General features: G+C 40.3%; 1 protein-coding gene across 2 annotated transcripts; it reads left to right on the top strand.

The window, feature by feature from the left end:
- The first annotated feature begins 1,350 nt into the window (after positions 1 to 1,350).
- LOC133129363 (mitofusin-1-like) lies at positions 1,351 to 24,844 on the top strand. 2 transcript variants are annotated; one of them, XM_061243400.1, is made up of 18 exons: positions 1,351 to 1,502; positions 2,418 to 2,541; positions 4,360 to 4,495; positions 4,982 to 5,144; positions 5,698 to 5,822; positions 6,450 to 6,558; positions 9,700 to 9,807; positions 10,121 to 10,274; positions 10,680 to 10,747; positions 11,971 to 12,092; positions 12,787 to 12,913; positions 13,700 to 13,804; positions 15,530 to 15,632; positions 15,768 to 15,994; positions 16,589 to 16,732; positions 18,797 to 18,993; positions 19,082 to 19,216; positions 23,309 to 24,844. In XM_061243400.1, exons 2-18 carry the CDS (start codon positions 2,427 to 2,429, stop codon positions 23,376 to 23,378), a joined length of 2,208 nt encoding a protein of 735 aa, XP_061099384.1. In that variant the 5' UTR covers positions 1,351 to 1,502; positions 2,418 to 2,426; the 3' UTR covers positions 23,379 to 24,844. The 2 variants fall into 2 exon arrangements, with proteins under 2 accessions (XP_061099384.1, XP_061099385.1); XM_061243401.1 differs by lacking the exons at positions 1,351 to 1,502; positions 2,418 to 2,541 and having other exon boundaries at positions 4,384 to 4,508.
- Positions 24,845 to 25,145: the final 301 nt, after the last annotated feature.

The following is a 25,145-nucleotide window of genomic DNA, read 5'->3' as shown; positions in this document are numbered from 1 at the left end:
TGAGCCAATAAATATCGTTGAATGTATCATATTAAACTGTGATGCATGAGAGTGACAGCAAGCTATACAGTATGCTGAAGCCTTGATTCACATAGCATGCATGTAACCTGCATGTTATATCTACTGTATGAACAGAGTCATTCATTCTCATGGCACTGAATAAATGCTGTCATCTGAACTACATATGGAAGTTAACATCAATAGTTAATGATGTTTATTCTATTTTAATTTAATAAATTAAAAGGCTTTCAAACTGGTGGTTTCAGGGATTCAAACACTGGCTGCCCAATTCACAAAATGAGAAAGAAAATGAGAAAGCACTATTGGTTTGAAGGGTTCTTGATGTGGAATCTGTGTCTGCATGCAGCAAGACTTTGTCTTAATCCAGCTGTGATTAAAAGGGGATACATTGTCTCATATGAGGAATTTGTGAGTAACCTGGGAATAAAGGGTGTTCCACCACACGTATGGAACTGTGATGAAATGCCCTCCAGTATCACCTGATCTCCTTTTAGGTGGTCACTGAGACAGGGTCTTTGCTATGAGATCACACCAAGAGCAAAGAAGTTGCTCTCCAGAGAAACTGCCACTGTTCTTGTAAGCTTTATCCCCACATTACAGTGGCTGTTTGGGGCTTTGACAAAGGCAATGGTTTCAGTCAATGGATGAACCCACCACAGCCTGGAATATGGATTTTAATCTGGAATGTCTCACCACCTGACACACGCTGTGCATGTGATTTGTTTCCGCCCCACACCACACACATTCAAGATGTCAAACATCATTGGAACCTGATGGGGTGTGAATGGTGGAAAGAGACTACACACAACAAATTATATCACATCAAACATGGGCAAAGTATGGACAGTCCAAGTGGGGTTGAAATGTAGGCGTCTGGTAATACACATTTCTTTTGGGACTTAAAGACCATCCCTGCAGCTAAAATGGGCAATATTTGCATATTTCACAATACAAATTCTGCTCCCCTGCCAAGCAAAGGATTTGTAAAAAATTGAGTAATTGAGTAATATGTATGCTGTTTTTGTACTATGTTAATTCACTCCAATTGAAAACAATCGTTATTTTTACAATCACCCATGTTTACGCTACATACAGTACCTATTTTAAATACACCATGTTTATTTCTCAATAAAAATGAATCCTGCCAAAGAATGCAGCAATATGCGATGTATTCAAGTGTGGGTAATCATTCATTTTGGCACCCCCATTACATAGTGGGCTTCTGTAAGATGTGAAAATCTCGTTTTACATTTATTTCACAATTCCCAGTGTCCCATGAGTCTTGACCTCCAGTAACCTCGGTCTTTTCAAGTGTTTCGGCAGATTCAGCATTGAGCGCGGCGGTCTGACACCATGTCGGATCCTGAATCGTCTAAAGAACACCATGCTACCAACTAGCTACGATATAAAAATGTAGCTAACCGCACATAGCCTTTGGTATGAAAATCCGCGTATATACTTAAACAAGGTAGTGCATCAAGGTAAGAATTAATTTACCTTACGATAACTGGATGTAACCTAGCTAGCTAGTAGGCAGTAGGAGTTACAGCTAGCTCTCTGGTACCATGGATACGCACAGAAGCTTAGCCCTACGAGTTTGTAGCTAGCTAGATGCTTGGTTAGCTAACGTACACTACTACTAAACTGATACAGCTAGCTAGATAAGATGTTTAAAATATTAAGCTGCTGATATTGGCTAGCTAATCGGCATCACAACACACATTACTTTCAAACGGAAACAACAAGCATTTAAAATGAAATTATTGACTAGCTAAGTAGCTAACCACTGTACATACAGTGTAACGACAACGTTACACAAGTATAAATCTAGCTAAGTTAGCTAGCTAACGTTAATCACAGCGGGATTTGCTTTCCAGTGCTTGGCCCATATCAGTCACAGTCGATTTTTAAACAAAAATAGTAAGGTTAACATGTTTAGATAAGCTCTCAATAAGTCTAAACCAGGAGTTCAGTTGACATCGAAGTCAGATCTAACCGTGACTTCTTGCTACTTAGGGAAAAATCTCAGCAAACGTTAACTGTTAATTTAGCTATGGGTCAATAGATAATACATTTGCTGTAGTATTATTATTATTATTAGCCTAACCATTTTGATGTGCGGTAACTTAGCTATAGGTATAGAGAGCCAGCATTCTCAACGTATGCATTGGAATGCAACGTTGAAACCATTTTTGAAACCGCAGAGAATTCAGTGCAGTCTGTCTAGAAACCTAATAACTAGATTAATACAGATCATCTTTGAAAATTGATAGAGATACAGATGTGAGATTTCCAGGTGTTCTATGCTAACATAACTTCCAAACATAGGTAAACACTTATTGTGTTGTTATAACTAACATGGTTAACCAGCCTGTGGTTATTTATTTTCTTTTCAGAAAGTTGTCATGGATCAAAGGGACTCCTCACCACTCAAACACTTTGTATTGGCAAAGAAGAAGATCAGCACAGTGTTTGAGCAGCTGCTGGAGTACGTCCAGGAATGCTCTGATTTTGTAGAAGGTGAGCATTGAGGTCATCCGTTAGCTCTCCGAACAGACCAATACGGAAAATGAATTGCATTTCAAATACATTTTCATATGCGTTTCTGAAGCCTGAAATTGGTAAAAATAGCCCGTTTCATATATTCAGAAATGTATTTCCAATGTATGTGAAATGTATGTATGATAAATATATTTTCAATGCATTTATCAAACATATATTCCAAATACTATTTCATCACAGTGAAATGTATTTTGAATACTATTCAGAAATATGGTTGCATATTATATGGTTAATATAGTTGCAAATAGTGCTGTGAAAGTATATTCATACATTTATACATTGGAAATACATTTCTGAAAGGCCAATTTTGACACATTTTGACATGCATCAGAAATACATGTTGAAATGTGTATATATTTTTTCTGTATGGGGAAGTACCAATGGCAGAGGATACCAGGCACCAGAGATTTTATTATCATTAATGTTATTTAGTCTTGCTTGGAACACTTCAACTGGGTTGACCTGTGAGTTCACAGTTTGCTTACTCTTGATTTCAGCATCTGTATACATACTTTTGTATAGTTTGGTATAATGGTTGTAGCCTGCCTTGGAATGGAACAGTAGTTGTCAGATTGCAACCACACATCTGCGATAGATCTGCTATGATAGCGCCATTGGTGTGTCTTTATTAAAGATGGTTGCCTGTGTTGATTGGTAAAATAGGCCTGTCACAGACTAGCGCCGCGGCTTGACTTACACTAGTCTACAGGGCAGCCTGTAGCGTAGTGGTTAAGGTACATGACTGGGACCCGCAAGGTCGGTGGTTCGATCCCCGGTCTAGCCACAATAAGATCCGAACAGCCGTTGGCCCCTTGAGCAAGGCCCTTAACCCTGCATTGCTCCACGGGAGGATTGTCTCCTGCTTAGTCAAATCAACTGTACGTCGCTCTGGATAAGAGCGTCTACAAAATGCCATTAATGTAATATTACAGACACGCCACACAAACACCACAACATGCTTTACATTTTAAACTTTACAAAAACAGTAACGGGAATAAACAACGCACAGCGAGTGCATTTAAAAATGTTTTACCGCGTAAAACTAAAAGTTTACCTGGGTCCGTTCAATCCTGGTGCCACAACCAAACAGGAAGTGAAGGGAACCAGGTGGTATTTCTGGAGGGCGGTTAGCGGGAGCTACCACCTGCTTGATTTGTGTAAGGGGGGAATTTGAATGGTACACGAATGATTGTTTTAATTTCTGTTTAGTACCCCCTTGTTGTTCTTGTGTGTTTTGCTGTTTATTATTATTGTTATGGCCATGTGTGTTATGTTAGAGTTGGAGTTAGAGTGAGAGTTAGAGTGAGAGTTAGAGTGAGAGTTAGAGTGAGAGTTAGAGTTGAAGTTGGAGTGCCTACTTTTCAGGCATAGCCGAAGTACACGGCATTTTCATTTTGCATTTTCTTTTGTTTGTGTTGTTCAGTTTTCTTCTTAAGTTTATTATTATTTCATTTTTTTTGTCACTGTAAATATTTCTGCACCGCCACCATCACACCTGTAAATAAAATACACCATCAGCACCTCATCACCGCAGTCCCTCGTCCTTCCTGGCCTCCACCCTCAGTGCACCCTAACAAGGCCTAATGCATGTATGAATATTGCTAATTTGCTCTTGATTAAGGTATTTGCTTATACATAATTGTGTGTAAATAATTTATAACCACAATTATGAGCGTAGTAATATTTAACATTTTGTTTAATGTAACACGTATGAAAGCAGTGACATTATCGATTAACAGTGCTGGATTTCTTATTGTGTTTGGGGTGTTTTGTCAGAAACGTGCCAAAATGAGGACCTGCATTGCATTGCTGAGAAGGAGCAGCAGGCTGAGATACAGGCCTATGCTGAGAAGCTGTCTGTGATAAGAGAGGTGCTGGCCCGCAGACATATGAAGGTGGCCTTTTTTGGCAGGTGAATAGTGAAAGTATGAAAATATTTTCCCTTGTTAATTCCTCAGTTAGCTGAGTAACTTCGCTGTTTTGTTTAAATAATGTTTGATGAGATAAAATATAAATGCAAAAATGTACGTTACGGTATATGTTCAATGCACACACATGCTGGCCGATATGGAAATGTGATGCTGAAAAGGCGGCCTGTATGTCCCAGTCATGTAGTGGTTAAGGTACATGACTGGGACCCGCAAGGTCGGTGGTTCGATCCCCAGTCTAGCCACAATAAGATCCGAACAGCCGTTGGCCGCTTGAGCAAGGCCCTTAACCCTGCATTGCTCCAGGGGAGGATTGTCTCCTGCTTAGTCTAATCAACTGTAAGTCTAGTGCTTAGTCTAATCAACTGTACGTCGCTCTGGATGAGAGCGTCTGCCAAATGGCATTAATGTAATGTAATGTGATAATGTGGGTATGTACGCAGAAAGTTAGACGTTTTTTATTTCTGCAGGACGAGCAATGGTAAGAGCACAGTGATCAACGCCATGTTGCGGGACCGGGTTCTGCCCAGCGGAATCGGCCACACCACCAACTGCTTCCTGAGCGTGGAGGGCACTGACCAGGATAAGGCCTACCTCATGACCCAGGGCTCGGAGGAAGAGAAGAGCATCAAGGTGGAGCACTCCCGTCTACGTCATTGAACCGGCCCCTCTGGAGCCTTGTGCACATTAGGCACGGGCTAATTTCAGGTTTCACGGTATACCCTGGTTTTGTCCAAACCATTCCGATGGTATCAGGTGTTTTATAAAATGAAAACAGATACTCAAGCAGCCCAGTAGTCTGCGGTTTTCTTGTACAATTCTATATTTAGCACACAGAAGAGGTGGCGCCCCTATCTTTGTAGAGAAACACTTTTTTGCATCATGTGACTAGTAAATTCAGTAAATACATTTCCCTTAAAAAATGTATCAAATTAAAAAAGAAATACATATCACTCTAATGAAGGTAAAAAAAAAAAAGGTCATTTTTAACCTAAACTAGAATCCCTTATTTGTCACTGACCCTTATCAGTCAGCGCTCAATGCTGCAACTTCCACTATCGATTTGTGAGAATGCAGCTGCTCAGGTTTGCTCTTCCTGAGGCATTCTGGGCCAGCGGCATACGGAGGTCACGGAAAGGCTGTGCTAGACTGTCCTGAGGCAACCCCGGCCTTTTTTTTTTTACAGACAGTCAACCAGCTGGCTCACGCGCTGCATATGGACCAGAGCCTGGATGCGGGCTGCCTCGTCAAGGTGTTCTGGCCCAAGAGCAAGTGTGCCCTGCTGAGGGATGACCTGGTTCTCATGGACAGGTAGAGAGTAGACACTACAGACAGCCTCTCCCCAACCTTGTCCCAGCCTCTAATGCGGAAATAACTACTATATTGGTAGTGTCGATGTTACTATTGCTGTTTTGCTTTTCTTATTCTCATGATAGTGACATCACTGCTCATTTAGCATCTCCACAGCATATGGCCATCACTCATTGCAAATGTACTATGTCTGACTCCCATTGCAAATGTACTAGTCCTGGTACTAAAATTAATTATGTGCCTTGCAGAACATTTTGGACCATCCGGTTTGATATCTCTTGGGAAGTCATTTTGGGTAGCTGATTTACTGGGATCTCAGGCAAAACTGACAGCTGCAGCCGAGTATAGCAGCACAGCAGTGGAAAGAAATGCTTTGATTGTGAATTAGATGCACAATGGAAGCATAGAGATAATGGAGAGAATTTCCCCCTAATATGGAAATAGATTTAGCAGAGCAGACGGACAGTATTCTCCAAATTATAAAAATTAACGTACAAACAGGGTGTCTAATTACCGGCAGGAGGCTGATAATACTCCCATTCAAAGGTCTCCCACATCTTAGCACTTGCTTCAGTGAATAATAATGGGATACAAGGGCTTATGCAGTAACTGATCTTCTTCCTTTAGCCCGGGGACCGATGTCACATCAGAGCTGGACAGTTGGATTGACAAGTTCTGCCTGGACGCAGACGTCTTTGTGCTGGTAGCCAACTCGGAGTCCACTCTCATGAATACGGTGAGCCCGGCAAATTGTGAGCAAGCCATTCTGTATCTTTAAAAAAATAATCAAAAGATTTAATCTGGAAATTGCGACGAAACCATGCTTAGTTGACTCAACTGAAATACAAACTAAGAGACTTCTTTGGATCCACTTTAAGTCTTGATTGTTTTTTCCTGTCGCTTCGAGAGCCAGTCATGTACATTGTACAATGTCCAGATGTACTGCATTGTAGTATCCTTGAGGGGAGTATTTAACATACTGAAGCATTAAATGCACTGTACATTTGTGTCACTCAAATTAGATCTCTTCTGACATTGAGTCTTTTGAATGTGTCTGGTATCTGAGAACAATGAAAAAGCTCATGACCCAGATAACACAGGCCTAGTGGGACTGCATTGACTGTGCCAACATTGTATGGCATCTCCAGGGCCTCCAGCCAATCTCAGAAGTGGTCGTTCACACTAGACTACTGAAAATGACAGGCAGTTCGAGGTTAGGCTGTTTGGGCCTGTTGCTTACACTAGTTTGCGTTATTTATAGCATGCACAGAGTTCTATAAATATGTGCCACTGCTGCTTTACTGCACAGCATCAGCCAGCACTGTGCAGACAGCAGTGTGGAGACAGGTTTTTAATATTCTTTCAGATAAGCTTCACCTGTAATCTCAATTAATACTGAATGGATATGCAAATGGAGATTCCTGATGTGACGCCAAGCGGTGACAGTGCGGATTCTTTTGTAATTATAGGTTTTGATAATATAGGGAGATACGATGACATGTGGCCTACTGTTCAAATAAATATGAACATAATGTTATGGTTAGTTTTACAAAGGATTGATTTAACACCTATTTACTGACATTTACTCACCTGTCGCCTAGTGGATTTGGAGCAATTATGGTGCATGCATGGATATTTGAATGCATGCCATAAGTACCTTGAGATGACATCCATCACAATTATGTTGTATTATATACAGTGGCTTCAGACCCACTCACTTTTTGTGTTATAGATTAAAATGTCAATGGATATACAGTCAGGTCCATAAATATTGGGACATCGACACAATTCTCATCTTTTTGGCTCTATACACCACCACAATGGATTTGAAATGAAACGAACAAGATGTGCTTTAACTGCAGACTTTCAGCTTTAATTTGAGGGTATTTACATCCAAATCAGGTGAATGGTGTAGGAATTAGTTTGTATATGTGCCTCCCACTTTTAAAGAGACCAAAAGTAATGGGACAAACTAACAATCATAAATCAAACTTTCACTTTTTAATACTTGGTTGCAAATAGACATCACCAGACATTGGGTTTCATCCCTGGTGATGCTCTGCCAGGCCTCTACTGCAACTGTCTTCAGTTCCTGCTTGTTCTTGGGGCATTTTCCCTTCAGTTTTGTCTTCAGCAAGTGAAATGCATGTTCAATCGGATTCAGGTCATTGTCCATCTGCACTGTGAAGCGCCGTCCAATGAGTTCTGAAGCATTTGGCTGAATATGAGCAGTGCTTTTGTCAGCAGTCACATCATCAGTAAATACAAGGGGACCAGTTCCATTGGCAGCCATACATGCCCACGCCATGACACTACCACCATGCTTCACTGATGAGGTGGTATGTTTTGGATCACGAGCAGTTCCTTTCCTTCTCCATACTCTTCTCTTCCCATCATTCTGGTACAAGTTGATCTTTGTCTCATCTGTCCATAGATGTTTTTTGGCAAACTCTAATCTGGTCTTCCTGTTTTTGAGGCTCACCAATCGTTTACATCTTGTGGTGAACCCTCTGTATTCACTCTGGTGAAGTCTTCTCTTGATTGTTGACTTTGACACACATACACCTACCTCCTGGAGAGTGTTCTTGATCTGGCCAACTGTTGTGAAGGGGTTTTTCTTCACCAGGGAAATAATTCTTCTGTCATCCACCACAGTTGTTTTCCATGGTCTTCCGGGTCTTTTGGTGTTGCTGAGCTCACCGGTGCGTTCTTTCTTTTTAAGAATGTTCCAAACAGTTGATTTGGCCACGCCTAATGTTTTTGCTATCTCTCTGATGGGTTTGTTTTGATTTTTCAGCCTAATGATGGCTTGCGTCACTGATAGTGACAGCTCTTTGGATCTCATATTGAGAGTTGACAGCAAGAGATTCCAAATGCAAATAGCACACTTGAAATGAACTCTAGACCTTTTATCTGCTCCTTGTAAATGAGATAATGAGGGAATAACACACACTTGGCCGTGGAACAGCTGAGCAGCCAATTGTCCCATTACTTTTGGTCCCTTAAAAAGTGGGAGGCACATATAGAAACTGTTGTAATTCCTACACCGTTCACGTGATTTGGATGTAAATACCCTCAAATTAAAGCTGAAAGTCTGCAGTTAAAGCATATCTTGCTCGTTTCATTTCAAATCCATTGTGGTGGTGTATAGAGCCAAAAAGAGGAGAATTGTGTCAATGTCCCAATATTTATGGACCTGACTGCAATTGCCATTTTTGCCCATAAATCCACACTCAGTGACCCATAATGACAAAGTGAAATAATGTTTTTAGAAATGTATTTACTAATTTTTAATAATTTATTAAATGTGGGGAGATGCATCCTGTTTGCTTTAATTATCCTACAGAGTGTGTCTTGAACTTTATTGGAGTCCACCTGTGGCAAATTGAATTGATTGGACATAGTTTAGAAAGGCACCCTCCTGTGTATACACTCGGTGAACACTTTATTAGGTATTTATTAGACTTCTTTTTTTAGACTTCTGCTGCTGTTTTTTGTTTTTCGCACAATTCTCTGAAAACTCTAGAGATGTGCATGAAAATCCCAGGAGATCACAGCAGCTCTGAGATACTCAAACCACCCTGTCTGGCACCAACGACCATTCCACAGTCAAAGTCACTTAGATCACATTTCTTCCCTATTCTGTCATTTGGTTTGAAGAACAGCTGAACCTCTTGACCATGTCTGCATGTTTTTATGCATTTAGTTGCTGCCACATTATTGTCTGATTAAATATATGCATTAACAAGCTGGTGTACAGGTCATAATAAAGTGCTCACTGAGTGTATATTGTTCATTGACCCAGAGCATAAACAGCATATGTAATATAATCCATTACTATGCCATTAATTTATATGCTTTTGTATTTGGTTGAAAGGAGAAACATTTTTTCCACAAAGTGAGCGAGCGTCTTTCGAAGCCAAACATTTTCATCCTAAACAACCGGTGGGACGCGTCTGCCTTGGAACCGGAGTACATGGAGGATGTGAGTTCAGAACCTATTTTAGGATCTTCTCCGTTGAAGAGCAACTTTAGTGCATGACGTTTGCATTACACTTGCATTAATCAAAAATAGCAAAAGGGGGCTGATAAAAAAAAATCTAAAGTTGCTCTATTAAGAAATGCAGCTTGCCATTATACTAAATAAATCAAGAAAAACCTGCTCATTGACAGGGTGAAGCCACTGAATCCCCCCTGTAAGCCAAGTAATTGAGCCAATTAGATTGACCAGGGTTTAGACCAAATGCTTTAGCCTGTGGTGTTGTACTGTCCCAACTGTTTACATGCTGTTTTTGCAGGTTCGGAGACAGCACACAGACCGCTGTGTTGGCTTCCTTGTAGAGGAGCTGAAGGTGGTCGACAGGGACAAGGCACTTGATCGCATTTTTTTTGTCTCTGCCAAAGAGGTGCTGAACTCCAGAATGCAGCGTGCTCAGGGCATGCCTGAGGGGGGTAAGGGATGAGCGGGTGTGGCCAACAGACATGCCAATCATGCGCATGCACGACCCGGGTCTAATAATTGTTCTGGATGGTTCTGGATTCAAACTTTTCTACACTTGACTGAGCTTGTCTGGTGTAACGGAACCTATGAAATACTCTCAAATAGTGAGAGAGCCCACTTTCTGGTCCTCTTTGTTGACACCAGGCAAGATCAATCGAGCACAGAAAAGTATATGAATCCAAAACAATAACGTATTTGACCCAGGTTTGCTCTGATTCTTAGTTGCCACCCACGGGTCTGTTGTCATTTTTCAGTTTATTTAGTGTAGAATCCTGCCTTTTGCTTATGAAAGGGCCAATGAATGATATATGACACAGTTGCTAGTTCATGAATTTAAGTGAGTTTAATTATTGTAGGTGGTGCTTTAGCTGAAGGGTTCCTGGACCGATTGCAGGAGTTCCAGAGGTTTGAGAGAACCTTTGAGGCAAGTTAAGAGAGCGCGAGATGCCTGTGATGTCATTTCCTGTTTTCACACATTTTACTCCCTTTACATCTGTCTTTGCAAAAGACTAACTACCTTGGCCAAATATAATATTTATGTAGAAAATTTAAATCAGACTGCAAACTTTTAGGACAAGCACGATGTACAATCAAGTACAATTGATGTACAAGAAAGATTCAGTTGAGCAGCAATGTTTTACATTTACAAACATATTCAGTGTATAGTATAGATTTCTGTATTTCAATCTCTCCCTCTCTCTTTTTCTCTATCTGGGTCTCGGACAAAGTATTTCTTAGTGTAAGCACTGAAAGCTTTGCAATGTGGTTTGTGACGTGTATATCCCTCTCTGGATACTGCCGTGGAGACTAACTTTACTGTTGTCTCACAGTCTCTTGTGGCTTTTCAAGCCAGCTGTGTTACTAACTGCAGGCCCAATCAGTGCACACTTTAAATCAACCTATGTCTTCATTGCTGAAGTCTAGATTTACTTTGGCGAAGGCATACCCCCAATTCATTTTCCCTTTTTCATTTTCATTTTCCCTTTCTCCCCTTTACTTCCATTTTGTTTTGGGGTTTTTTTGGGGTTTGGGTTTTTTTTTTTTGTTCAGTTCTGTTGATATTTTCTGATTGAATGTCACAATTTCACATTTTGAAACTAATTTAGAAATTAATTCATATTTTTGTCTTTGTTCAGATTGACTATTTCAAATAATACTGTGTTTAAAACCATGCAAATATGCAAAGGAAAAACTGTGTGGCTCTACTGTTTCCCTTTACATCAGTTTTTTGTTCTAATTAAGAAACGTTTCTTTGAGCGAGAATTACAGAGACCATAAGCTGACTTACAGTGAGAACAGTAAGAAATGTAAAATGGAAATGAATGCAGTAAAATTAATACTATTCCAAATACTATCAGAGACATTGGGGCTTGCATATTTACGTTCATTTATTGGTTGCATCATTTTTCAATGTCAATGTGAATATTTTCATTTATATTAATTTACCTTTTTCTATTATTTTCTTTACTCCTGAATGAGCGCATGACTGTGAGATTAAGGAGGGCCCTCGGGCCCGAGGTGCGGACCTGCTGCTCTTTCCGTTGGGAGTTTGGTTTTGTGTTTTATCCCGATTGGCCGCAGCAGGTCAGCACCTCGGCCGCGGTTGGTGGGTCAGACGTGTCACAGTAATGTATTACGGCCTCGCAGGAGTGTATCTCGCAGTCAGCAGTGAAAACAAAGTTTGAGCAGCACACAGTCAGGGCTAAGCAGATCATTGAGACTGTCCAAACCATCATGGACTCCATCAATATCGCTTCGGCTGAAAAGAGGTGAGTCCTGCTCTTTCTCTTTTTTCTTTTTTTTTTTCCTCTGGGTATTCCTGCGTTAATTATGAACTGTCTTCTTACTGACCTGCCTTTCGAACAAGATGAGCTTCGCTGCATTGTATTGTCAGGCACGTATTATACGGAGGTCATGTATGAAGAAAGAATTTTGCTCTAATTCTGTTAAATCTGCGACTGGAAAAAAAAGCAAAGGTTTATCGCATTATCTGAATATACCCAGCTAAATGGGAATATACACTGCCTTCAGAGTGTCCACTAGAATATTTCAGGTTCATGTAACCCACAAGACAAGGCTCTGGTTGCTAAACCCTAGGCATAGGTGCCTGCATGTTTTTTTTCCCCAAACTGGCCCATAACCAGCATTTTTAACATCGTTTGCAGTTAACTTTATGCTCATGGCTACCTCCTGTTCACTGGTCATACAGCTGAAAAAACCTGCTTGTTTGCAGCCCACCTCACAGATACCTGAGCAATGCTGGCCTACATTTGATGACATTGGATAGCCAACGTTGTTTTTGTAAAAGATGGAGGACTTTCAATAAAGATGTCCATACGAATAGCCTTTACTACATCATGGTCCAGTTATAATGATGTCCACACAACCATTAGCTAGAGCCCTGATGTTTAGCAAGCAGCAACTGTGTTTCATGAACAGTCTAACCAGAGCTGACCACTACAGGGTCCTTTCACTGGAGGAGAGGGACTCCCATGTGGACCGTCTGGACTTTATCCGCAACCAGCTGAACCTCATGACTGAGGATGTTAAGAGAAAGATAAAGACCATCACTGAAGAAGTCGCATCCAAGGTACCGCCACCTCAAGAAAAGCCCATGTCCAACTGATTTTCACTAACCATGTGCAGCATCATAATTGTCCCCCACCTGATAAAACCGGGGGGTGGACTATGGACCGGGCTCCAACAGTTTCTTTGTTCATTAGTTTGTCACACTGTAGTAGCCTACTTTGTGACAAGCTACTATAATAGGCTCAGTCGCTTGGTTTGATCGACAAATTACGCAAGTAGCCAGGTTTTCAGTCTCTGTCACACATCTAGCATGTAGTACGTCAGTTATTTCATTTTGAAATATTTATTTAGTAAAAAAATGGCTGGACTATGCAAGTTAAGAAGAGGCGAAGGATAGCTTCACTGTTCAGCCTGCCATCATCGCCAGCTTATAAAGCATAGTGCTTGTGCCTACTGCAATTTAACATTCTTACTTTTGTGTGTTCATTGGATAGCTAGCTAGTAGCTAAAAGTATTTATATTATGAATACACTGGTTTATAAAAGCAAGATGTTAACCAGTTAACTTACTCATTTGTCCGGTTCCCATTCACACCATTCATTTTTGTGTCCTTGCTGAATAGTAATAGTTAATAGTTTCAAAGTACACTAACTGTAGAGGATAATAGATCGGTAAAAGTGTTGCACCAAAGTGAAATATCCCTTTAACACTGGGAAGCCAATGTGATAATCCTTTGCAAGGCCTGGGATAGTTTTTTCCTTCATTCTTTAATCTTTTGCCCATATTTGTGACCGTAGTTTTTGCTTTTTCCTTTGTATCACTGGTCTGTGGTATTCTGGGTCGACAGGTGTCCGTGTCCATGTCCGAGGAGATCAGCCGTGTCTCTACGCTAATCGATGAGTTTCACTCCGATTTCCATCCTTCCCCTTACATGCTGAAACTTTACAAGACTGTAAGTGCTCTGGAACTTTCCTGCTCAAACTGCTTTCTTGCAGGTATTGATGTCATATTGATGCTTTATTTTTTAGAAGCAGTCAGTAAGCCTGGGTTTCTGAGCTTCCAGCTCGTTAGCAATGGAGAAAGGTGGCTTAAATGTAGAATTCTGTGACTGATGTGAGTCGGCCTAATGTGAGTCTTGGATTAATTTTAATTAAGTGGAAAAAATGCATTTAAACTAGACCTAGCTTGTTAGATAGCTAATCTGGTAGAACAGTAGATAACCCCAGTTGTTGAAGATATAGTATCAAAGCAATGGCAATTTTTGCGCTCATTTCCTGCTAAGGCTGTAACATTGTTCATTGATGTTTAGCTAGTAAAGTGGTGACTCTGTGAAGTAGCAGTGTTGCCCTTTTTCTTTCCTTACTTTTTCAAAAGTTTAACCTCAAAAAAAGCTGCACCTGCAAAAAAACTCTACCAAGGTGTGCAGGCCCTCTCTGGCTAGCTAGCACAAGTAAAATGATCTTGTTTTGCCACTATGCTGTGCCAATGACTCTTTTGAATAACATCCAGGGAATGTTAATGTGTAGCATTGGCTACCATCCAAGTAAAGTTAATTAATGACCGCATTATCTACCTTAGATGTGTGATCTTTGTTCACTATTCAATATTGCATTGATTGACAGTTCTTTATAATTAGCAACATGCATACAAGTTTTCCTACATTTTAGATTTGTATATTGAATATACTGTAAGGTGTGGTGTATGGTGTTGGAGGAATGTTTCAGTAAGAACACCTGGTCTTTCTGGTTGTTGAGCCTTGTTCAGCTCATTGTAATGTATGAGAAAAAACCTCTACTTGTTCTTGGGCTGCAAAAAAAAGTTTGGCTTAAGTCTTTAAAAACATTTTTAATTTGAATGTTTAATGTACACAGTGGGTAGCACTGCCGCCTCACAGCAAGGAGGTCCTGGGTTCGAATCCCCGTCGGCCGGGGCCTCTCTGTGCGGAGTTTGCATGTTCTCCCCGTGTTTGCGTGGGTTTCCTCCGGGTACTCCGGTTTCCTCCCACAGTCCAAAGACATGCAGATTAGGCTGATTGGAGAGTCTAAATTGCCCATAGGTATGAGTGTGTGAGTGAATGGTGTGTGTGCCCTGCGATGGACTGGCGACCTGTCCAGGGTGTATTCCTGCCTTTGGCCCAATGTATGCTGGGATAGGCTCCAGCCCCCCTGCGACCCTGTTCAGGATAAGCGGGTTAAGATAATGGATGGATGGATGTTTAATGTATTTTCTGAATTAGAAAATAATATCTTTTTTTAAGTTACTGTTTGTTTGACAATTGGAATTTTGTTTGACAATTTTCTTATCCCATGCAATTGTGTCAACCAAGAGGACCAGAATGCGGGATTTGCAGTTTTTGAGAGTATTTAATAGGTTCCAATACAACCAGACAATCTCAGTAAAGCTTAGGAAAATATTTGAATGCAAAACAATTTCTTATTTGACCCAGGCCTGGAGGAGAGCATACGATCTCCATGGGAGATGTTACAGAAATGGGGTTGGACTACACAAATTTATGGACTCTTACAAACATTTTTGGTTAAATACCCATGCCACGCCAATGACTGAAACCTTACAGGACCATGAGTACGGCAAAGTCTTGATAAAAAGAATGTTTCTTTACTTTAATTAGCTGACTATCTCTAACTACACACTTCCTGTTATGTGGTGACACTTTTAGGAGCTGCTCACGCACGTAGAAGAGGGATTGGGGAAGAACCTGGCTTTCCAGTGCTCCAGTACAGTCGACACTATTGTACAGTCATCTCAGAAAGATATGATAGGTATGCCGTGGTATGAACAACTCTGAACAACCTGCAGTTAATAGTCTTGTGATGCCAATGGTTAATGTTCTTGTATGAAAGCACTTGGCTTTTTTGTGCTGTCTTGCAAATGTTTCTTTGGTGTTCCCCTGCCAGACAGAATTCGGCCTTTGCTGCCCTCTAGTGTCCAGAGCCAGCTCTACATGCACGTTCCGTGCAGGAAGTTTGATCTCAGCTATGACCTTAACTGTGCAACGCTCTGCTCTGGCTTCCAAGAGAACATTGAATTCCAGTTCACCCTGGGCTGGACTGCCCTTGTCAACCGCTTCCTGGGTCCCGCCAATGCAAAGCGGGCTCTCAAGATAGTGGACCAGAACTTTCAGGTGGCATCATGTTTCATTGAATGTTTAATCAAGACAATCCAAACACTTGCAAAAAAATACAGTGTAGCTAACAGACAGAGTGTTGAGAAACTTTCATTTTAAACGTCAATGGTGAATTCAAGGGTCCAGGAAACATTTCAAGTACAAGTTCAGGTTTTGAACTCAATTATAACATTTAAATTGTAATAATTGAAATGAAGAAAAGTGGCTAAAACATGGGGGGAAAAAAACATAGAAAAATTAATGAAGATAATTTGTGTACCATCGCACAGACGTGAACCCTACCGTTCCATTTTAACTTGTTAAATAACAAAACAGAAAACCAGGTGCACATGTCTCTTACATACCTTTATTTATTATGAATCTCATAATTTACCGAAGTCTCCTCATAGCCCTTTGTAAATCTCTGGCATCTTTTCTAACACTTTGTTAATTTCTAACCCAGAATGGACCTTCCCTCAGTAGACACCACTTCAAACTGTTGACTTCAGATTACAAGCTAATGGCTCACCACTGGACCTCGTGCCTTCATTTGTGTACACGAATACAATACAAACGACGTGATGAACCTTTTATCACCCATGACGTCTGCAGATTCCTCGGCCCCTGGTCAGTGCTACATCGACCTCTGCTGGGCCCCTGGCTCAGGAGGCCACAGCATCTCCCGAGCAGCTCATGATGTCCGTGGCCTCGGTGACATCACAAGCCTCCATGGGCGTGCTCATCACTGGGGGTGTGGTAAGATCTAGTGCCAGTGCCAAAATATCTGTCTTAACAAAGCTTTTAGAATAGAAAATATTAGCTTGTTTTAAGTGTCTTAAATTGTCTTACACCACTGGAAAAATCTAAGTTAAAATATAAGGCTAAAATACTTTTTTCAGTGTGAGCAAAAATGTGCAATGTGAGGTTTTTATTGTGTAACGAGCAAATGAATCCCAGAGAACTATTATTACTATTATTATTTGCGTCTATTCAATTTCAGTTCAGTCAATTCAAAATTATTTTAAATTGATCAAATTGAAACTGAATTGACCCAAACTCTGTTGTGCTGACACCGCTGAGATGCCGAGCTGGACATATCCATACATTTTTTATTTTTTATAATAAAAAATGAATAAAATATATTTTTTTACCTTTACCTTACCTCAGCGATAAAAAAAGAGGGAAAATTCAACTGGATAGCAACTGATACATTTGTTGTAATATTTACACTACCGGTCAAAAGTTTTAGAACACCCCAATTTTTCCAGTTTTTAATTGAAATTCAAGCCGGTCCAGTCCAATGAATAGCTTGAAATGGTACAAAGGTAAGTAGTGAACTGCTAGAGGTTAAAAAAAAAAGGTAAGGTTACCCAAAACTGAATAAATTTCAGAATTATACAAAAAGGCCTTTTTCAGGGAACAAGAAATGGGTTAACAACTTAAAGCTGTTCTGCAGCAATGGAGGTTGATCAAGCCTTGAAAGTTGGTGCAACCAATTCCTACAGGTGTTCCAACTTTTCTTGATTACTTACAACCCCCTCTGTCTACATAAAAGTAGTGTTGGAACACACTATGGTACCATACCCTTGTGAACAGTATTGTACTGCAGAAAGTAGTGTGTTACTATAAAAATGGCGAGAAAAAGGCAATTAACAATGGAAGAGAGACAGACCATCATGACACTTTCCTACAGAGAAATTGCGAAGAAAGTCAAGGTGTCAGTGAGTACAGTTTCCTTCACCATCAAAAGGCACTCAGAAACTGGTCTGGCAGACCCAAAGCCACAACAGAATCAGAAGACAAGTTTCTGAGAGTCAACAGCTTGCGTGATAGGCGGCTCACAGGACAACAGCTTCAAGCACAGCTTAATAGTGGTCATAGTAAGCAAGTCTCAGTTTCAACTGTGAAGAGAAGACTTCGACTTGCAGGTTTGAACGGTCGAGTTGCAGCAAGAAAGCCATTGCTAAGACGTCAGAATAAGAAGAAGAGGCTTGCCTGGGCCATGAAACACCGCCAATTGACTACTGAAGACTGGAAGAAGGTGTTATGGACTGATGAATAAAGGTTTGAAATCTTCGGTTCATAACGCAGGATTTTTGTATGCCGTTGAGTAGGCGAAAGGATGGTTCCTCAGTGTGTGACATCAACTGTCAAACATGGAGGAGGAAGCGTGATGGTCTGGGGCTGTTTTTCTGGATCCAGGGTCGGTGACTTGTACAGAGTGAGAGGCACCCTGAACCAAAATGGCTACCACAGCATTCTGCAGCGCCATGCAGTACCCTCTGGTATGCGCCTAGTTGGTCAGGGGTTCATCCTACAGCAAGATAATGACCCAAAACATACGTCCAAGCTATGCCAGAACTACCTCAGGAAAAAAGCCTCTGTACACATTTATGGGAACTTCTGCAACAGAGTTGGGAAGAACTTTTTGCAGAATATTTGTCATTGTAGAAAGAATGCCACGAGTGTGTTCAGCTGTTATATCTGCCAAAGGTGGCTACTTTGTTGAGTCAAAAGTTTAGAATACATTTTGGTTTATAAATTGATTCCATGATTTATTTTTTAACCTCAATTGTTTATTTGTTCTATGCTTTCATTTCAGAGTACAATGAGACATTAAACTGCATAATTTTCAATAAAAAACTGGAAAAATTGGGGTGTTCTAAAACTTTTGACCGGTAGTGTAAATGTTTTTACTTTTAGGCACTGTATTCCAGGTGCCATTTAAGAAAAGTATTCAAGTGAAACTTTGAATGTGGTTGAATATAGGTATGTTTTTTCGGACGTTGTTGTGAAAAGCACAGCCATGTTCCATGATAGATGTGGCGCTCAATGGGGTGGAGGATGATTGCGCTGTTCTTCGGGCTGTACGGGTTACTCTACCTTTACGAGAGGATGATGTGGACCACCAAAGCTAAGGAGAGGACCTTAAAGCGGCAGTTTGTGGATTATTCCAGCGAGAAGCTGCGAATGATCGTCAGCCTAACCAGCAGCAACTGCAGCCAGCAAGTCCAGCAGTAAGTGGCTCCATCCGGATGAACTTTTCCAGTATGCCAGTGGGCATAATGTCTGTGTGTCTGTGGTGACTCGGGCTCTTCTGTGCAGGGAGATGGCCACCACCTTTGCACGGCTGTGCCGCCAGGTTGACCTGAGCCAGAAGGAGCTGGGAGGAGAGATCGACAGGCTGACCACCAGGATCCAGCAGCTGGAGACCGTGCAGAGTCGCTCCAAGACTCTCAGGTGAGGCTCACTGAGTTTCATGGGCATTAATTCATTTGAAATGTACTTTATTAAAGCACATAACAGCTTCAAAATTCATAGTTGAGATATTAATGGGTGTAATTTATGTCATTTAGAACAACAAACCTGTTAATATCTCCACCATGCAGCTGTTATGTGCTTTCATAAAGTCAGCTGCTAACAAATTGCTATATTGAAACTGCAACAGACCGTCACATTCCGTAAATATCACATCACCAACACTCAAGCTTCATAATAGTCCTCCTGTACAGATATACACATTTGGCGTACTTTGGGTAGAATTAAGTAATTCTCAAATAAACGGTGTACATAGAGTGCAGTCCTTAAGTATTTGGAAAATGGTACAATTTCTGGTATTTTTGATTTGTAATATTAAGATGTGTTTAAGGTGCAGACTGTCACCTTGAGGTTAAGGGTATTTACATACATACATATTGGGTGATTTGTGTAGGAATTACATCCCTTTTCATCCATATAATGGGGACCAAAAGTAATTGGACAGTTCGACCAGAGTTGTTCCAATGACAGTCAAGGAAACCAGTATGACTATGAGAAATAAGAAGAAATAGGTACACCTATTGTTCAGTCAGAGACATAGGCTAAATGGTAGTTGTACCTAAGCAAACTGTCATCATTAACAAGAATTAAAGCACTGGTGAACTCAGTAATTCAGTAATTGCAAAGGGGCTCGTAGGCCAATGAAGACATCTACAGTTGATGCCCAAAGTTGCTCAAACTACTTCAACCGGTGATATGTCCATCAGAAAACATTTCATAGCCCTGAGAACAAGGAGCAGAACGGTGCCATTCTAACCTTTTCACAGTAATCAAAGAAATTCTTAAAACTAAAATGCTTTGTACCACACTGTAGATAAGGTCTTGAAACCACTTTCTAACATGATTCAAAAAACATCTGCTGAATTTAGTTGTCGGTTTCCACGCAAGCCATTTAGCTAGCTATTTACCTGACGTTATTTGCGCTTGTATTAAATTAGTAGATAAGTTACTGCAATCATGTCTCCTTCAAAAATACAGGAATAGCTTATTCATTACAGGCAAGCAGTCACTCGCAAGTATAACAACAAGCTCAACTGACATTTTCAATGGCAAAAAGTCCCCAAAGTGTCATATGCAGCAAAGTTACGGGGTAGCCAACTTAAGTTTAGTCGGCAGGTTAGTAATATAGTGCAGACTGCTGGAAATATGAAATGCTTCCTTCCAGACAGGCTACAGTAGACTGAAATGCACTGGTGTTGTGCTAGCAGTGGCCACCGCTAGCACTGTAATATTGCATTCATACAGTCCCCTCCAAAAGTATTGGAACAGCCATATCAATTCCCTTGTTTTGCTATACACTGAAGACAATTGAGTTTGAGAGCAAAGGATGTACATGAGATGACGGATCCAAATTTCTGCTTTTCTTTCCTGGCATTTTTTTATCTAGATTTGTTAAACAATTTAGAATATATCACCTTTTGTATCAGACCACGCAATTGTTAGGTGAGAAAAAGTATTGGAACATGTGACTGACAGGTGTTTCTTGTTGCCCAGATGTGTCCTGTTAGATTTATTGGTTAAACAATAAATAGTTTTTTTTTTTTTTTTTTTTTTTTTTAAGATATTTTTTAGGCCTTTTTTCAGCTTTATTGGACAGTATAGTATAGAGAGACAGGAAGAATGAGAGCGAGAGAGAGGGGAAGACATGCGACAAATGTCAGACAGTCGGATTCGAACCGCTGACGTCGCGGCTCGCAATGAGCATGCGGTCAGTGCTCTGCAGGCTGCGCCACCGAGACACCCGAACAATAAATAGTTTTTAATGTCTACTCTTAGTTTTAGCCTTGGGTCTGTGAAGACTGCATTTGTGTTAGAAAAGATAAACCAACATGAAGACCAGAGCTGTGTTTGGGAGAAAAGGGGGTAAATGGGTCAGAGCCATTGCACAAACACAGGGGAACAACTTGGAATGTCCTGAAAAACAAAGAAGAAAGACCAAGGAAAACAACAGCAGTTGATGACAGAAACATTGTGAGAGCTGTGAAGAAAGCCCCAAAAACATCAGTCAGTGACATCACAATCTCCACAGGGCAGGGGTTAAGGTATCTCAATCAACCGTTTGAAGAAGACTTAGACTGCAGACTACGGCAATACAGAGGCTATACCACAAGATGCAAACCACTCATCAGTAGTAAGAATCGGAAGGCAAGATAACAATTTGCAAAGAAGTACAGATATAAGCCACAAAAGTTCTGGAACAAAGTGTTATAGACTGGTTAGACCAAAGTGATGGAATGGCCAAAGTGTGGAGAAAGAAGGGATCTGCTCATGATCCAAAACGAAAAAACTAATCTGTGAAGCTCGGTGGGGGAAGTGTCATAGCTTGAGCTTACATGGCTGCTTCTGGAGTGGGCTCACTAATCTTTATTGATGATATAACTCTTGATGGTAGCTGCAGGATTAATTCAGAAGTCTACAAAAACATTCTGTCTGCCAACTTACGGAGAAATGCATACAAACTTATTGGGAGGAACATCATCATGCAGCAAGACAATGACCCAAAACACACTGCCAATACAACAAAGGACTTCATTAGGGAGAAAAGGTAGAAGGTTTTAGACTGGCCAAGGCAATCACCAGACCTTAACCAAATTGAGCATGCATTTCAGAGGGGATTGAAGGGAAACCCCCCCCCCCAAACAAACAACAGCTGAAAGAGATTGCAGTAAAAGACTGGAAAAGCATCACAAAAGAAGAATGCAACAGTTTGGTGATGTCAGTGGGTCACAGGCTTGATGCTGTCATTGCAAGCAAGGGATGTGCTACCAAATATTAAGTGTTATTTACTTTAATTTACTTAAATACTTTCTGTTCCAATACTTTTGCTATGTTCTAAGTAGTTTATCACATCTTGGTGTAAATACCATGAAATAAAAGCTGAAATTCTGAACTCTTGTCTCGTGTTCATCTTTTTATCTCAACCCCAAATGTATTCAGTGTATTGCAAAAACAAAGGAATTTACCTTGCTGTTCCAATACTTTTGGTGGAGACTGTATATAATACTATGATCTTTTCAGGGTACGCTGATCTCACGATTCAGGCGAGGCCAGAGTGCACTGCAGATGGAATTTTTCTAACTTTATATGTGTTTTGTTACATGCTGTAACACACCACATGTTCTCCCTGTGTCCGCGTGGGTTTCCTCCGGGTACTCCCGTTTCCTCCCACAGTCCAAAGACATGCGGGTTAGGGACTTCAGATGAAAATGAGATCATTAGGTACCTTTGGCACACTTACATTGATGTGGAAACTGTTGATTAATATGCATAGTTTCTAGTAATAAAAGAATTACATGGATCTCCCTAAAACTCTCTCCGGCACGGCCTGTTCTCGGTCTCAGAAAGAGCACACATTTAACAACCTGGACTAAATACTCATGTAGCCCCGGTGTGTGTCTACTTAACCAGTCGGTGTGGTCTTCGCATTTCCCTGCCCCTTTTCCGCAAATATTATGAGATATTATCTCAGAAATGTTGAATTAATGGCATGTATTAAAATGTTTAACTATAAAGTGGGCATACAAACTTGTTTACAGCTAAAAAGGTCTTTTTTTCAAGTTCAAGGATACCTTTCACTTACATCAGTTAATACCTCAAATTTAGAAGCTGTTACAGTATGTGCTTTAAAAAGTTGCTAACAAGCTGTAATATTGCTATGCTGAAATTACAACAGTAATGACATGTCCAGGCATGCTAGTATGAAACTTTACTGGTGGCAGGCGGAATACAAATGTTATTGTAGTTTCAATGTTGCAACGTTTTTAACTTTAATTTGCTTTTTTAAAGCACATAACAGCTTTTAAATACCTGGCTGAGTTATTAACTTATGTAATTTAACTTGTAGGACAAAACATGAAACTCTTAAGCTTAGCTTAAGTTCAGACTTTGTTTTCGGCAGAAATGTAATCCCTATGAGAAAAAGTATGAGAACTGGCAGGGGGACCCATGGTGGAAGAAACTTGTGGGTTGGCCTACAAAAATCCCTGTAACACTCATGAATGCTTTCTTTTACAGACACAAAGCAACCAATCTGGAGTCTGAGCTGGACAGCTTCACAGCCGAGTACCTGCAGCCTCATCAGTGAGCTTAGGGGAATCCACTGTTAGGTGCTCAGTGCCAGACAATCTTTTGGTCTGGACTCTTTCCTGTTACTGCCTTGGTAAAACTGAGTTTCAATGGTTACTGCGGTTTTCCTCTGGGTTACCTCCAATACTAGACTTTTGTGCCCTCCGACAGATGGGATGATATAAGTTGTAACTTACCCAGGAAAAAATAGACTCGTAAAATAGTAAATCCTTTTAACCCTACCCAATCCTAAGTATTATGGACAAGCAAGCCTTACATAAATGACACGACTAATAAATTACATTGCACTCACTTATTAATAATACCTAGGTAAAGTGCATAGATACTGCTTTATAATAACATAGACATGTTAGCATTAAAGTGATCTAATATAATTAAAAATAAAACTAATTACAAAAAGTATTAAGTGTGATTCACACATTTATTGAAATGATCACTATTGGCAGATGCTACTGTAAGGATGCCAGTTGGAGAGATAAACTGGTGGCAATATGGCTTAGATACAGAGGAAGAATTCTGTAAGGATGCTGGGAATGAAGTAAACTGTTGGCGATGTATGTGGGAGCAACTAAATATGTCACAGGTTGCATGGGTTAAGGTTGGCTTGGGTGATTTATTTCATGGTCAAGTACAAGTGTTCCCCCATAATAAGTACAATTATTTATTCTGTTCAGTTCTGTTAGCATGATGAGTAGCTACTTCACTGTTCACTGTCCAGCTAATGGAATGGACAGGAGTACATAGTAAACTAAATGGCAAGTGAAAGCCTTATCCAACTGGAAGGACTGTACAATGAAATGGATGGTTTGAGCATTGATATAATAAGAAGCTGACAGACAGTAGTATATTTAAATTAAATGCTTTTACGACTGTATGCGTTACAGTAGAGAAATCAAACTGTGCTAAGTCCCTGATTGGCTGAAGAATTCACACACCTTGCTTCCAAGGCCTCAGTTGGCTGCTGATTGAAAGGAAACCACAAAAACCTGGACTGGACTTTGAGATCCTTGCTTTACAGTATCTGTCGATGAACAATGAAATGTTTTTCCCAAGTGAACAATTTTACTGTGAGCAGTGAATATTATTGTAAATTAGGTGGTCAGATCAGTTTAAGATCTCTGTCAGTATTTTGATTGTTACCTCTGAAATGAGGCATTTTGAGAACACATTTTTGAATTTGCAAATAATAACCAAGTTATGATTTTGTGGGCAAGGCGGGCTAGTTGCAACATTGGATAACAAATTATTGTGGATACTTTTTTGTACCCATTTTATACTTTTCATCTGTTTGAGTTTCTACAAATCTGACCTGCAATTCCACTTCGCACTTGTATTTTACCAGGTAGAGTTTACATTTTATGTATTTGTGTTTGTGTCATTTGTTGATATGTCTGCAAGGCAAAATCACTCCTATTACTGTGAATTATTTATTTTCTGGACAGATTCAATAAATAAATAAGATTATCTATCCTTGATTTTTTTTCACATTTAAAATGAACCTTTTACATGTTCAAAACTATCTGCAGTACTAAAAAACTACCCCTAGTTTTTATGGGTTTGTTTTATTAAGGTTTATCCCGGTAACACTACAGCCTTGGTAGTGTTGCATTTTATTGGTCACAATATTAAGTGATGTAATATCAGTATCACAGAGCCACAGTAAGAATACATATTTGCCATGGAAAATACATTCATTCATTATCCTAACCTGCTTATCCTGAACAGGGTCGCAGGGGGGCTGGAGCCTATCCCAGCATACATTGGG

Source organism: Conger conger, chromosome 5 (assembly GCF_963514075.1).
Source record: "Conger conger chromosome 5, fConCon1.1, whole genome shotgun sequence".
NCBI lineage: Eukaryota > Metazoa > Chordata > Actinopteri > Anguilliformes > Congridae > Conger > Conger conger.
The sequence above is the reverse complement of the archived record's forward strand: the minus strand, read 5'-3'. Positions and strand labels throughout refer to the sequence as shown.